This window comes from Balaenoptera borealis (assembly GCF_965194805.1).
Source record: "Balaenoptera borealis genome assembly, chromosome: 17".
Taxonomy (NCBI): domain Eukaryota; kingdom Metazoa; phylum Chordata; class Mammalia; order Artiodactyla; family Balaenopteridae; genus Balaenoptera; species Balaenoptera borealis.
This window is the reverse complement of record NC_138876.1, coordinates 4375184-4390825: the sequence shown is the minus strand read 5'-3', so window position 1 is coordinate 4390825 and position 15642 is coordinate 4375184. Positions and strand designations below refer to the sequence as shown.

The 15642-nt window shown below is 52.0% G+C and overlaps 1 protein-coding gene across 2 annotated transcripts in view; it reads right to left on the bottom strand.

Moving 5' to 3' along the window:
* The window catches only part of COL22A1 (collagen type XXII alpha 1 chain), a 263198-nt gene that overhangs the window by 135198 nt on the left and 112358 nt on the right, over nt 1-15642 (bottom strand). For both annotated transcript variants that reach the window (XM_082364599.1, XM_082364598.1), the window contains 3 exons: nt 14260-14304; nt 5141-5194; nt 4425-4469 (listed from right to left, as the gene is read on the bottom strand). In XM_082364599.1, coding sequence (XP_082220725.1) covers nt 4425-4469; nt 5141-5194; nt 14260-14304 — 144 coding nt within the window. The remainder of the gene's footprint in view (nt 1-4424; nt 4470-5140; nt 5195-14259; nt 14305-15642) is intronic.

Below are 15642 nucleotides of genomic sequence, written 5' to 3'. Positions count from 1 at the left end.
AAGATGTGGCACATACATACAGTGGAACGTGACTCAGCCATAAAGAGAATGAAATAATGCCGTCGGCAGAACACGGATGGACCCAGAGAGGATCACATTAACAGAGGGTACTTTCTGCCACCTGCTCCTGCTGGTCCCCACAACCCCCAAGGCCCCCGCTCACCCACGCACGTCCTCAGGACCACCTCCTTCTCTGCGCTCCAGCACACACGCCATCATGTGGGCTGACTTAACAATCTCAAGTGTCCTGTCTCATTCGTACCTCTGCATCAAGGTTGCAGGAGCCTTGCTCTCGCTTACGTACCCAGTGCCTACACCTGGCTGGCGCTCTTCCCGCCACTTTCCCGCTCAAGAGCACCCCTTGCTCCACTGTTCAGTGAGCACCTGCTCGCAGCAGGCTCCGCACCACGCACATCAAGAGAGTGATCACACCCTATGGCACGTCCTCTGCGCCCAGTCACGGGTTCAGCACGTGGTCAGCACGCAGTAAATACTTAGCAAGTGACAACTACCACAGATGCTGTGATGAGGCCTGTCCGTTGTCACCAGATCATGACGTACAGAAGTTTTGTTTTCTGCCTCCTTCTGCCTTACCGCCAGGCTCTGATGGCTGTGGCTAGGTCAGGTTTTCCAGAGCATGGGCTACATCTTGGTTCTACATGGGGCACATCTGTCGACAGAAAAATCTTCACTGTTACTACCCTAGTGCCCTATAGCTAAAACGAGGACACTGCTTGTAGCCAATGTTCCCACATGTAGCTTGGAGATATGACTGCATTTTCCCTAGAGGCTCGCTCAGGGAGCACAGGAAGCCTTGAAAAACTACTGTTGAATAAGTTGGCAAAGAGTAAATGAGTTGCTGGATAAATAGGAAAGCATCTATTAAATCCTAAGGCCGAGGATTAAGAAAGAAGGACTCAGGGCACGTCTGTCACCCTTCATTGCATTTGAGGTTCTATCTTATGGACAGGACCTATTTTCTCTGACTGGTGCAGTTACAATTCTGATGGTCCCACTGCTTTCTAAGACTTGGAAAAAAATCACATCTCTTTACATAGCATTGGGTGTTTTTCTAAAATCTCAATTAAGAATGTCTTTTTAAAACAGACTATTTTTAGAGCAGTTTTTAGCCACACAGCAAAGTTGCGTGGCAAGTACAGAGTTAATGAGGAGTGTCGATTTGCCTTGCTGTACCTGCCTTTCTGTGTCTCCCATGCAATAACCGAGTCCTGCCTCAGAAACGTGTTTCCATTCTTGCTTTTCCTTTCCATGACACCACCACCCACATACACACGGGTGCACACACATGCTCACACATGGCACTCTTTATCACCCTATATCCCCTCTACATGCTTCCACGACCTGGACGCAAGCCCAGATGCACGCAATCAGAACCCAGCTCGGGTGTGTCTTCTCCATTCCCCCATGAGCCTTCTTCAACTCTCCCAAGCAGAAGTCTTTTTTCCCTACACGCCCCCAAACCTTATTAATATTTTGCCAATATGATTGTTAGAAGACATTCTGAACTATACTGTAATACTTTTGTGTGGCTGTCTTAAATGTACAAAAATATAATATATATAAATATTGATATATATAATATACATAAATATATATTATATATAAATGAGAGAGAGAGAGAGCTTTATGTGGCTGAATAATGAATCTTTTGAGGTTCATACTGTATCTTTCTTCTTTTATTTACACGCTGCCTCATTATTACATTTATTTTTATTGTCTTCATTGTTGCATTTCTCATCATTACACCACAAAGTGAATTTCAATGATAGTTATGAAATCAATTAATCAACACATGTTTTCTCACTTGCATAGGTAATGTTACAGACTATGAGATCAAATGTATTAAACCATTATTAAGGAAAACTAAGATCCTACAGTCCATCCATAAGAATTGTGTATGTATAGCTAATAGATATCGGATCCTTTTTAAACGCCTGGCCTTGTTCCAAGGACTTGACATGACGTAAATCTTGTCCTCTCAGATACTACCCTACCTTAGAGATGAGGACGCTGAAGCACAGAGATGTTCAAGGTCAAAAAAGCTCGTCTGTCCTTGAATCGCTTTCTTTCCACCACGTGGGTGCCATTTTTTTCAAAGATCTATTTTATCCCTTGGGGCAGTCAGCCTCCAAGATGGCCCCCGCCTCCCGATTCACATCCTGCGCAGGACCACACTGCACCACTGCTCATCTATGTGGCCAGTAACACACAGCAGAAGTCAGAGGTACTGCTGCAGGATGAGGTTATAAGACATGACTGTGGGTTCCCCCTGCCAGACCCCAGTCTCAGAGCGCTCACAATGCACTCTGGGGAAGTGATTTCCACTTCTGTGAGCAGCCCCAGGGAGAGGCCCGTGTAATGAGGCCAATGGCCACCAAGGAACCGAGGCTTCCAACCACCCTGTGAGTGAGCTTGGAAGTGGATTCTTCAGATGACATAACTACACCCTGGCGACAGCTCGGCCTCCTGGGAGACCCCGAGCCAGAGTAGCCCAGCTGTGCCACTCCTAGATTCCTGGCCCTCAGAAACTGGGCGAGACCACACTTCTCAGGTTCAGGATGATTTGTCATGCAGCAGAAGATAACTAATATAACCATGGAGTCAATCCATTAAAACTCTTAATACAGAAAAGGTAGAGCATCCCCTGATATTGAGGTCTGTGGTGCATCATTGTATGGGCAGGTAGATCTATACACCTTGGTCTGTAGCCACTGTGGCGTCTTGAACAAGACACCCTACTTCTCTGGGCCTCTGTTTTATCATCTGTAAAGTTAGGGGGTTTAAAAGATCAGCTCTATGGTTCCAATGACTTTCTCAAATTGTAAAGCAGCTAAGATTTGTCCCAGTGATGTTCTCTCAGAATGAGCTGAGACACATTCTATCACCTCAGAACCACTGGTTTCTCGACTCTTCCAATGAATGCCCCATATCATACCATGACCCTTGACCGTGTCTTCCCATTTCTGCTGCATTCATCATAATAAGCAATGTACAACTCAGCTGCTTACCAATCAGGAGGGGCCAAACACCTCTATAAATGAAGTGGAAGGTTGGAATTTATAACACACACAGACACACACACACACACACACACACACACACACACACACAGTATTGGGAAAGAGCTGTCACCTAGATCCAAACTTTAAGACACATTCTCTCTTCAGGACTTGAAATAAACTATTTATTTTAGGATTTAGCATCCCCTCTCAAGGAACTGCAAGAATACATTAAAACCCTGACACTAGGATAACATAACAATGTAAATCTCAACTCTAAAAATACTTCGAGAGAGAATAATTAACTCAGCTAGAATTGAAGCCCAAGTGAGCAAGTTTGGAAGAGATCAATATTCTCCAGCCACCTTTCCTAAACAGAGGCTTGTTTAGCTTGTATATCTTTTTATTTATTTATAACTATACCCTGTCTGCTTCGGTAAAGAGTCAGAGCAGCCTTTTTCTTTTCCTTTATTTTCAGCATGTGCTGAGAACTCGTCTGGATCGGGCAGGGACATTCACCTGAACTCTGCAGTGTGACACTGAGAAATGCTGCACCCCTGGTCTCACCCTCCTTGGTTTAGCTGGATTCCTCCTGCTGCCCATCTCTCTCCTAGCTGTTCTCAGACCCAAAGTCTGATGTATTTCCTAAGGGCCTAAGATCTGGAAGAAAATCTTTCTCTTGTACTCAAACGCAGGGCTGTATTTCATCACTCCTCCCACTATAATCCAGAACGCAGCACACGTTCTTAGTCTCCCTCTGTGACCCTGAATGCCTGGGAAGGTTATTATCTTCATACAGTTTCACAGCACTTCACAGTTTACAAAGAAATTTCACATGCAGTTCTTTCTGTTGAGATAAATAAATCCTAAGCAGCAAATTCACTGAGTTAAGCCTTGTTGTGAAAATGTTCTAGAATAGATGACCAGCAGGATGAGATAAAACCTTATTTTATTTATGAAATATCTAGCACATTTTCAGGAGTATAATTCTGGTTAAAAAAGAAAACAACAACTAAATGTTGCAGAGGAGAGAGAAGGAGAAAAGGAGAAAGAGGAAAAGGCGTCTGTGAGGATTTTTTTTTGCAGTTGTTCATATTCTGCGTTAGTCCAAAAAGCCATTTAAGGGCAGCACAATTATTTTAATATGTCCGGATGTTATATAATAGGGATTTTCGTTTGTTTTTTAAATAGATTTTTATTCCTAAGAGTAGAAAAAAATGTTTAAATACAATAACCAGAAATTTCTTGTAGGCTGAGTTCTAATACCTGACTCACCACCTTTGTCTGCACTTTGTTCCCAGAACTCCAGCCTGGGCCCTCCAACACACACACCCCAGGCTCTGATTTGTTCAGCTCACACACCCACTTGTCAAGAGCCATCTGTCACCCCAGGGCCTGGCTTACCTTTTCTCCCTGGGGCCCTGGCACGCCAGGAGGGCCGGGTCTTCCCTGGAGGAAAGAAGGAAAGGAAGGCCGTCAGGGGCAGTAGAGGAGAAGGAAGAGGCCGAGGGGAATGCGCCTCCAAATCTGTACCTGGCCTTTTCCCCAGAAGGCACCGGTCCCCTTCGACGAGGCTTCCCAGACTGCACTTATTGCTAGAAAGTTCTTCCTCAACTAACCCAATGCCACATCTCCATGTGGTCCCCTTTGGACTCATAGATGCATCTTCCCACACCATCCTACACTTGCCTTTATTTTCCACTTAACAGTGTATCTCAGAGAATATCATATCAGGACATTAGAAGCTCTATTAATTTCCACATTAATTTTATATTATTCTCCTGTATCTATCGATGAGCATTAGGGCTGTTAGTAATCTTTTACTCTCGGGGACAGGACTGCAATGAATACAGCACTTTGAACACGTGCGCGTCGCCCACGGCCTTTACGTTAATGATCACGTGTCGTACTGCTGAGGTGAGAATGGATTTAACGTGGTGTGCTCTCTGGAATCCCTCCACTCTGGCGTGGAGGAGCCCACGTGTGGCCGTAAGCTGGGGGCTGGTCGCTAACCCTCCTGGAACCCCCAGCCGAGCAGGACAAAGGCCACAGCCCCCAGGCCCTATGAGCTCTGCACAGGTCCCAGTCCCGTCCGGCCCCCGGAGCCAATGCCTGCCGACCTGCTTTCCAGTGTCCCCGTGCTTCCCGGGGAATCCATCCGGGCCTCTCTCCCCCTGGCAAAAGAAGGAAAGAGAAGAAATGAAGAACAGAGGGGCATCCCCGGGGTCAATGTCATAGAAAAGGAAAGGCAAGCAAAGGCCCTTAGTTCCCGAGCATGCTCTGTTCTCCACGAGGCACCAGGAGAGCCAAACACACACACAGCAGCCTAGAGTTTATGTGTATTGGGGGTCAAGGAGCATAAGTTAAAGGTCAGGGAAACCACATTCCCATCTCTGCTTCTCATCTAAATCTGTGACCAAGTGAAGACCACACAGCCTCTTGGAGCCACACAGACTCCTTATCTCATGGGTCTACATGGGGGTCAAAAACAATAATAAATGCATGGGGCTCGTAATGTAGCTCATAAAACTGTGGACACATTTTACACATCATTCATCCACCCAGGAAGTATGTATAAACGTCCACTGTTTGCAGTGCATGGTACAGACCTAAGAGTTAACTGCTGGATCACAGTGGGCTACCATCCACACAATCTCCACCCATCAGCTTATGTTCACACAGGTGCGAATCTCTTATTAGCTCTGGAATCTTGGGCAAGTTGCTTCACCTCTCTGAGATGTTTCTGTTGACTGTGTTTCCTGGGGATGAAAATTATCCCTTCTTTGAAAGATACGGATGACTAAGGAATGAGATGACTTATCTAAAACACCTGCTTATGACAGCCAGTGGATAAATACCAATGTTCTCCTCCAAGCCATGCCCGTGATGCTGGTGTGTTCCCCTCATGGCTGACTCCTCGGGTCCAGTGTTCCTTGCTGGTGTCCTTCTCCCAGCTGGGCCCTAAGAGCTCGGTTGATGGAGAGAGATCACTCCAAAAGGTGGGTTCGTGCTGGTATCAACAGCCTACGACACAGCTTCCAGCAGCCCAGGCTCCTTCTTTGAGTGCCTCAATTACAGCAACTTCTCTCGTTTCCAAGGGCTATACTTGCCGTTCTCTCTGCTGGCTCCTCGGTGCCCTCAGGGCTCATGTAAATGTCACCTCTTTGGCCTTTTAGTCCGGACTCGATGTCCTGTTCTTCCCCAGCATGGTCTCATATGTGTCTCCCTCACAGCTCTGAATCCAACTTGCATTTATTCTCCACGTGACCACCCTTCTCTCCCCTCCCCCTGGAGGACCAGGCTGGGTTCACTCTTTTCATTGTTGTGTCCCCGGAGCCCCGCCTGGAGACGCACAGTGTGGCCCCAGCTGACACTACTGAATGGCTGCAGCACGGCACAAGAGAAGGATTCTGAGCTCTCCTTCTACTTCCCTGTAACTTTCTTTCTTAAGTTCTTTCTTTCCTTCTTTGTTGTTTTACGGTTGGTGTGTCTTCCAGGATGGTGTCTTCCTTTGCATAACTCAAGAGTCTTGGTTTTCTGCACATCTTTGCTCTGCCAGTCCGGGGTGCCTGCCTGCGGATGCTGACTCGGTGTACCCGGCCCACCCCTGGTGACTGCAGGGTAAGGGGGGGGGGCTTCTTTCTCTCAATCTGGGGGCAAAAACTGGTGCTCCCCACTGGACAGTTCAAGCAGAGGTCAGGGGAGGAGATGCCCAGCTCTGCCGCTCTAAGGGCGGGGCCTCAGTGAATCACTGGCAACCGTCCCCGGATCCCTTGGCTCCCCACGTCCACTGGCTTAGACTCCGATCGTCCCAGCGCCTCTCCCCGTTCCGCAGGCTGCACTGCAGTTTCCACTTTGCATCTACGTAAACTGAACCATGTATATTTCCTATCCTTCAGAGATGATTTTAAAATCCTGGAACAATGATGTACGCGTTTCTATTTCCAAGCACTCATACATTAACTCTTTGAAAGTCTTTCCATCACATGAAGTTCGGGCTGAACAGAGAGGAGAGCTGCCTGCAGTTTCTCTCTCTGCCAAGTGATTCCACGTGTGCTACTGCATCTTCTTTTCCTCCGAACGCTATGGGGTTGGCAGGTTTGAGGATGACCCTGATGAGGAAATGGAGGCCCTGATGTAAGCCACTCACCCCAGCGAGGTGTGACTGCATTGGCACCAGCACCCGGATTCTCCTGACCCTCAGTCTTCTACGTCTACCACCCCGGGGGGTCTGAGCAGAGGCCCCTGGAGGACCACAAGCATCTCTTCCATTGATTCCCAGAGCAGGTGATCTGGCAAGAACGCCAACCCCCTCATTTTACAGGTGAGGAAACTGACAACCTTAGGAGGTATAGCTTGTCCAAGGTCACACAGAAACTTAGCGATGGAGCCAGGACTGAAGTCAAGGCCTCCTGACTTCCATTCCAGAGCTCTCCTCGTGGCAGGCCAGCCTACTGAACGTCCCCCGGGGCACTTCCACAGGGCTCAGCAAAGGAAGGAGTGTTGACCACAAGTCCTACCTCGCAGCCCATGTCCCTATTTCTTAACAGCCTTGAACTTACTCATCAAGGTCAGTGGAGCCCAGAAGCAAGACTTCTCCCAGCTGCCACTCAGGACAGCTGCAGGGTGCAGGGCTCGGGCTCGGCTGGATGTGGCATCCGCGGTCTCTCTCCCTGCTCAGCACACAGAGAGTGGGGCAGGAGGGACGTGACTGGGGTGCTGATAGGTGTGTGTCTCCATGAGCAGGGGATGAGAGAGGGAGGGAATGAGCAGGAGAGGACGGATGAGGGACAGAGATGAGCCGAGAGACAGCAGAGACAGGGACAAGGAGGCAGAGAGATGTGGACAGGGACAGAGCCGGAAGACAGAAGACGGCGTTCTGAGAGCGGGCCTTTAACTGCAACACCTTCCGAGCCCTGCTGGGACAGGAGGCGGGGCGGAAGTCACAGGGAAGAATGGGGTCAGCGTCCAAACTAGCGCTAGCACGGCCCACCAGAAGCCTGGAATATGCAAATCAAAGCAAACTCAATCCGCATCTGCAGCATCTTCTGGGTACCAGGAGCTGAACACACACTATCCCATTTAAAATTCACATCAATCCTATGACACACTGTCCCTGCTTTCAGCAAAGGAAACTGAGTCTCAGAGATTAAGTGTGCCATCCTGGCACACACAGCTCAAGAGAGAAGATCTGGTATTCACTGTCTCAATCCTGGGGGCTTGCGGTGAAGGCAGGGGGTGGGAGGGCTCCCCCAGGCCAGGTCCACTTGCTGTTCTAGGTCTCCGACAGCAGAGGGCACACGCAACCCACTTAAAGCACAAAACCCGCCCACAGCCCCTGCCATCTAGGCTGCCTAGTCTTGAGGACCCTGAAATCTCCGTGTCCCTGTGCACATTTAATGTGGGAGGGGGTGTGTGGTGTGCTTCTTCCACTGGGCACTGGCTCCATAAAGATGTAACCACACGCACCCGGCACACAGGAGAGAGTCAACAAATACTCATCCCAGTAACACCTGGTGGGCAACGCTGCCAGCCCTTCCAGAGCCACGTGGATTGAAGGCCATGGTCTTACTGACGACTCAGCGTAAGACAGAGTTGGGGGCTGGTGTGGGCGGGATGCACCAGGGCCACAGCCCCTTCAGAACTCCCACTCCCTTCCCTTAAACGTTCAGGGGTGCCTGCCGGGTGCTAAGTCCTGTAGCTGCTTTCGCAACTAATTTCATCGGATCCTCAGGGTCACTTCCTGAGACAGACGGTGTTACCTCTAGATGTTAGATAAGGACACAGGTCAGAGAGACTAGAAGCTGGTGTGAGGTCCCAGGGCTGACAGAGGCAGGGCCAGGGTAAGACTCTGGTCCTGCTGATTCCAAAGCTGGTGCTCTGACCGTTTCACTCCAGCCCCCAAGCTGGGCTTCCCTAGTCCCAAACCAGGGCGGTCAGGACCCCTGGAGCGTCCTCCCTGGGGCCTCCGGAGCTCGACTGCCACACCCACCCGAAGTTGTGTGGGGAGCACGGTTTTCCAGATAGAAGAGCTGGGGCCGCCGCGTCCAACTTCTGGCCCCTAGGGAGTGGACTCCTCTCTTTGTGACTAACTAGATACACTGTACCATTCGCCGACTGTCCCGAGCCCAAAAGCCCCCGGACAACCCATTCGGGCCTCACTGCCCCTCAATCACTAGGAGGTCCTTGTGCCTACAGAGCCTCCACAGCTCGCTGCGCCTGCAAGACACCTTCCGGAAGATGCTTGAGGCAAGGGCTAACTCCCGGCCCCCGCCTCCCAGAGAAGGCCCTGCCAGGTGGCTGGCGGAGGTGGCCTCAGTGATGCACGGCCACTGGCTCTCTCTGGCCCAGCTCCACGTCTGGCCAAGCCAGGCAGCCGGATGCGTCTGTCTCAAGGGGAAATGGAAACTTCCTTCTTGCTGATTTCAGAAATCTGAGAGGTCCACGAGAAAATAAGCTGTTTTAAGTACTCATCAGATATAAGAACTGGAAAGGAGCCTAAAAGATCATGCAGCCCAGGCTTCTTGTTTCACAGTTGGGAAAACAGAGGTGCAAAGAAGGAAACAGCTCTCCCCAGAGTCACCGAGAAAAGTCGGCAAGGGAGCCGGAGCTCAGACCCAAAGCTGAGCTCACAGGGCTCAGGTTATGCACGCCCCCATCTTTCTCTGTCCTGCTCCTTCTATACTCTCTCCCTCTCCTTCTCTCCCTCTGACTCCCCACCCTCCATAAATATGGCATACGTTGCCCGGCACTGCTCTAAGCATTTTACAGATACTCATTTAATCCTCACCGTAGCCTTACCTAATAGATAGTTACTCTCAGCACTGAGGAAACCTGAGACTCAGAGGTTAACTAAACTCTCCAAAGGTCACACTGCTTGCAGATCCCAGAACTAGGACTGAAAACGCAGGCAGGCTGGCTCCAGAACCTCTGTGCGGGGCTCCCGCTGTGCCACGATGCTGCTGCCTGGTGCAGCCTGGGGAGACTGAGGCTGATGGGTCACCGGCTGGACTTCCTCTCCTGGGGCTCCCTGCAGGTGGCCCCCCACTCCCCGAGCTTCCCTGCAAGGTGGCGCCTGCAGGGGGCAGGGCTGTGGCCCGTCTGAAGAAACAGTCCCGGGGGAATGTCGACTGTTCAGCCCGTGTGCCCTGCGGGGAAAGCCCAAGACATTTCCAGCACCTGCTCTCCTTATACCGGGCTGCATCAGGAAACACATCGCCTCTGGGCTCAGTTTCCCCCTCTGGACAATGACGGGAGATCTCCAGGGTTATCTATGGTCCTTTCTAGATCTGATAATTTAGAATTCTGACAGGAATGTGTTTCTTGGCTGGAAGAAAAGTCTTAAGACTCCAAAAGCTTACTGGACAAGCCACCCAGCATTATACAGGAAAAGGCTGTTACTTCAAAACAGGACTTTGGGAAGAACAAAGCACTGAGTGTACAGACTGAATTTTCTCCCTGAAACACAGGTGGGAAAGGACACGGATGTCTGTGGATGTGTCAGTTATGTGCTGGACATTTTGATCCTGTGGTCTTATCCAAGGTTCCAACAAGATTCAGGGAGGCTGTGCATGTTTCCATTCCGCAGATGAGAACCTGAGGCTCTGGTACAGCAAGGGGCCGGCCCAGCTCCTCTGGGGCACAGCTGGCTCCCCCTGGGCCCGCGAAGGGTCCTCAGCTCTGTACTTCAGTCTCGACTGAAACCCTGGGAAATGCAAACTCCTCAGCAGCTCAGCTTAGACTGCCGCAACCAGGGAGCTTAGGGGACCGTCTTTCGGACGGTGCAGGGCTCCTGCTCTGCTTTCTGTCGGTGACATTTCCTGGCTTCCGTGACATGGTCCATGCAGCTTCTTGTTCACCATTTCATCCACTCCGGAGGCTGCACCTAAGCCTAAGTGCTGAGATGCATCTTCTAAATCCATCCTACGCATCTCTAAAAAAGTCCAAGTTCACACACCTGTTACTGAAGGTCCTCTGTAATCTGAGTCCGATCTTGGCTCCTGCATCACTCCTCACCTGGTGCCCAGCGCATCGGTAGATGAGGCCTGGCCAGGTGCTCCGTGTCAGGTACTACCCCAGGGCGTGAGGCCCCAGAGGTGTGTAAGGTGAACAGGGTGTGAGCGCCGTGCTCAAGTTGCCAGGGGGCTACAGGTGTGTGTGCGGGGCTGGGGATGAAAGGCAAACAAATGTGATGCATGTGACCCATGAGGGTGAAAACCACAGGGGCTCCAGGGGCACCAACGTGCAAGCTTTGGGACAGGGCTGGGGACTGAGGAAGACTTCTGAGGAAGTGGCGCTTGAGCAGAGAGTGGAAGGAGGTCGCACAAATATTTAAAATATTTGTAGCTGGGCGCTGGGGGGTGGGTACATGACTGGGGAATGAATGGATGAATAGACAAATGGATGAATCAACTTAACTTTTCACAAGCTCCCAGTCAGACTGCAGGCTTCTTAAGGACTGAAGTTATGCTTTTACTTTTTTGGGTCCTTTCCAGCACATTAAAAAAAAAAGCACTTAAAACATAGCTTCAATTGGGAGGATTCCTTCCATATTCTTTCATGAGGCAGAAGACACTTGTGGGAGGTGCATCCGGAAACCCCAGGCACTGCGTGTGAACCAGATGATGGGCAAGGGCTGGGGACAGGCGCCTCACCGGCTTCTGGCTCAATCCAGATCCCACCATGATTTTACAATGCAGGGGACTGAGGCCCAGTAAGGAGGCGTTTTTCCTTTCCTAATTTCCTTTTGCACACTCCGGATCAGTGCTGCGTGGCTTCAGCCCACATCTCCCGGACCCCAGGGCGTTTGGTGACACGTGGTCCCCACGTGAAGCAAAGCAGAGTCCTCTGTGGGCAGGGGACCCTCATGAGCTCCTGCCTGTGGGTCCTCAGATGCCGTGACTGCAGGCCTGGCCCAGCCCCGGGTCTCAGGCAAGTGGCAAAGCCACAGCCTTGACCCCTCCGTGTGGGGAATCCTTCCCAGGGGATCAAGCGTTGGGTGTCCGCGCCCTGCAGTGCTGTGTCAGTATGGCACCTGGATCTGATGGCCAAGGTCCCACAGCTACCGGGGGGCTGCACCCACCTCCTGTCCTTACACGACCAGCCGTGTCCACGCTACTGTCCTTTGCTTCGGTTCCCACACCTTCGATTCACCAGTTATCCTTCTTATGGGGGTCTGGTCTGAGGACACAGGACTCACCTGTTATTCGCTGACTGGTCTGGCCAAGGCCTACAGAGGGCTATCCACGCTCCAGGCTGTACTGGGCACTGCACACCTCACAGGACCACGAAGCGAGTTGACCCTGTGAATCCGTGTGGCCCACTCAACTCCTGGGGCCTCGAAAGCAGGGCCTGTCCTCAGTCTTCGCTGGCGCTGCCACCGTCAGTGCAGGACGTGAGGCACTGGGCACTCAGTAGCGGCTGGCGGGACACTGAAAGCCTGGAGGCCAGGGCACGGGCCTGGGTCTCTGATCGTGCCCACAGGTGACAGCCAGGGGGATGTCCACGCACCTGGGCCTTTGGCCACGGAGTCTCAGGGTCCCTCTTGCTGGTCTGGAGCTCAGCCCTACTGCTGGGTCCGTTCCCCAAACCCTGCCTGCTCCCACGGGGGCTTTCAAATGAGACCCTTGTTCCCTCGTGCACCAGAGCTGCCCATCAAGCCCTGTGCCTGGATTCTCAGTTATCCCAAGTGTCACTTTCAAGACTCTACCTTATAAAGGGAAGGAGCAGAGGGCCACAGAGAGGCGCTCTACCTGTAACCAAATACACGGAGCCACGTGAAATCTCTCGAAAGAACCAAGAGACGCAACTCATAATGACCAAGGGGTAAGTAAGGTATTTCACTTTTTAAGCTACAGTGATTAAAATTTAATATCCAAACAAACGGAAACCATGCTTTGGAGCTGAGGTGGGGCGTTGTGCTGGCCTCTGCCCCCTCCTTCCTTCTGGAGCCTTCTGGGAAGCCACAGGGCCACGTGTTTCCAGAGCCACACAACACCTTCGTTTCCTTGGACTGGAGCCTCCCTTCTGGGGGAGCAGCCTAAGGAAACCATCCTAAATTTGAAAAATAAATAAATAAAGCTATCGGTGCAAAAATGGTCACCAAAGCAGTGTTTTTAATCATGAAAAACTGGAAACAACCCTAAGTGATCAATACTAGGGGAACGGGCACATAAATCACGGTCTAGTCACACAATGGAACGCTGCGCAGCCATTTAAGATAAGTCATAAAAGTCTACAGCAGCGTGGGGGGAGAGGCTCCACGCAGGAACAAGAGACAAGATGGGACGCCAAGCAGAATGTGTCACGTGTGACTACACAGGGAGACACGGGACACCCAAGAACGAGTCCTACAGGGCACGAGCCAAAGTGGCCACCGCAGTCGCAGCAGGATGGTGGAATTAGAGGCTGGTTTTTCCCTATTTTCCAAATATACTGAAATAAAATTAAGTTCCTCAATAATTCAGACATTCCCTATAAAACTAGAGTAACATGTACTCTAGAAGATGGAACAGGGTAGCTGCTGAAAACGGAACATGGCCAATTTCTAGCTCTTGATCTGAAGGAGCCCCATGAACAGATGGGCCTGGGGTTCCTGAGAATTTGACGCCAGCTGCTGTCTGGCGAGGTCAGGGGGGATATGCGGTCCTTACCCCCACCCAGCAGAACCCCGAGCCTTCTACGGCCTTAGCACCCACAGAAGGACCCGGTCTGAGGATTACCTGTGACCCGGCAGCCTCGCTACGAAGGCACAGCCAGCCTCAGCCCGCCCTGACCACGTCACCTCGGTGGCAACGTGCGTTTACGAGTCTCAGCTGAGGTCAGGTCACACCACTTGATGCATGAGGCTAAACGTGGGTCCCCAAGGCCACGAGTGTCGCCACGCTCCCTCCCTCCGTGGGAGAGTCAGGTAATCGAGGTGTGGAGAACTCGTGCAACTTGCCGAGGGAGATGTGAGTCCACGGCAGCAACCGGAACTCAGTCCGGATCCAAAGGCTCTTTCAAAACCTCTCTGGCCAGGAAACCCGAAACCCTGTCTCTGCGAGGGGACTGCAGCCCCCGCAGGTACCGAGCCCACAGCCTTCTGGGCCCACAGCTTACATTCAGAAGGCTGGAAACTAATGCCTCCTCTGCACCGGCCTTCACCTGCCAGCGCGCACACGCACGCACGCACACACACGTGCACACACACATTGTCTATGGAAAGCTGCACTGACTGACTGAAGCAGATTGGACATACCTTTTCTCCTCGGGCTCCCTTTTCACCTCGTTCTCCGTGGAGACCCTGGGGAAGAGGGGAAGGTGAGTAACAGGACAGCCCCGTCCAGCTTCTCTGGGCTGCGTCTGAGGCCCGTGGGCAGCCTGCCTGCCTGGGAAGGCGGTGACGGTCTGTGTCCCGTGCAGCCTCAGTCCGCACAGCGGCCTGCACTCCCCCCTCAGGCCTGGGCGGCGAGCCGGGTGCCCCCCCTGCGTGAGACGTGAGCTCCCGGGGCTGGTCCCCCCGCCTGGATCATCCAGGTCCTCCCTGCTAAGACTCGAACCCACCCTGGTCCCTGAGCTCATCTGGTCAAGCGCAGGAAGGTGGCCTTGGAGTCAGTCCCCACTGCCACCCAGGGCCTGTGATTCCGTCTGATCATGGAATGGCGGAGCAGCCCAACACTGAACCTGAGACTCTGGGCCCCTTTGAGCCACATTCCTCCACCTTCCCCAGGGACAGGGCCGCTGCCCCACCCTCCATCCACCCCACCGTCCTCAGGAGCAACACCTAGAACCTGCACTAAGGACTCCCTCCCCTGTGAGCAGACGTGATGGAAACGCCAGCCAAGGTGTTGGCTTCTCTGACCACAGGATTCAAATTACAGTCCCTGCCCCGCCCGCCTACCGTCCATCCTCTTCACCAGGCTTCACTTTCCTCAAGCACTCAGCCCCACAGGACACACCCTTGGTCTCCCCCAAGCAGAATGCCAGCCCCATGAGGGCGGTGCCTCCTTTCCTTCAATACCGTGCCCCATGGTCCGGAACGGCAGCTGCCGCTTGATGTCCGTAAACACTTGTCGAATAAGTGAGCCAATGAATGGCTACATCAATCCCTTGGTTTGCACAAGACTCTTGTAGAAGTTCTACCTGAAGGCTACTGCCCCACATTACAGGGCAGAGATCGGAATGCACGTGCGTCTGCTCCTCTGAGATGTGCAGGGTGTGCAGTGAGCTGCCGGATCACAAGCACCCCAGCTGGTGGAAGCACGGCTTCTCCCGGGCAGGAATGCAGCTTGGTGCATGGCCCTGCTGGAGAGGCCTGAGTATGTCCTGTGTTACTAGGTGAATGTCCTGCGTCCCCTCTCTCTCCACTCCCTTCCTGGAGAACGGACCCTTGGACGCTCTATGAAAAAGATGTTAAAGGGGGAAGAGATTGCCCAGGCCTGCTTGTGGATTCCAGGAATAATACCTACATCTTTGGTGCCTGGAGAAGAGGCACAGGGCCAGAGCACAGGATGCTCTCCCAGAAGGCAGAGGGTCTGCGGACCACTTAGGCCTTAGGAGGCAGCTGGATATACAGGCCATTCTAATTCCATCCAAATATTTTGGCCAGATACACAGAGATCAGAGGTTCTGAATGCCCCTG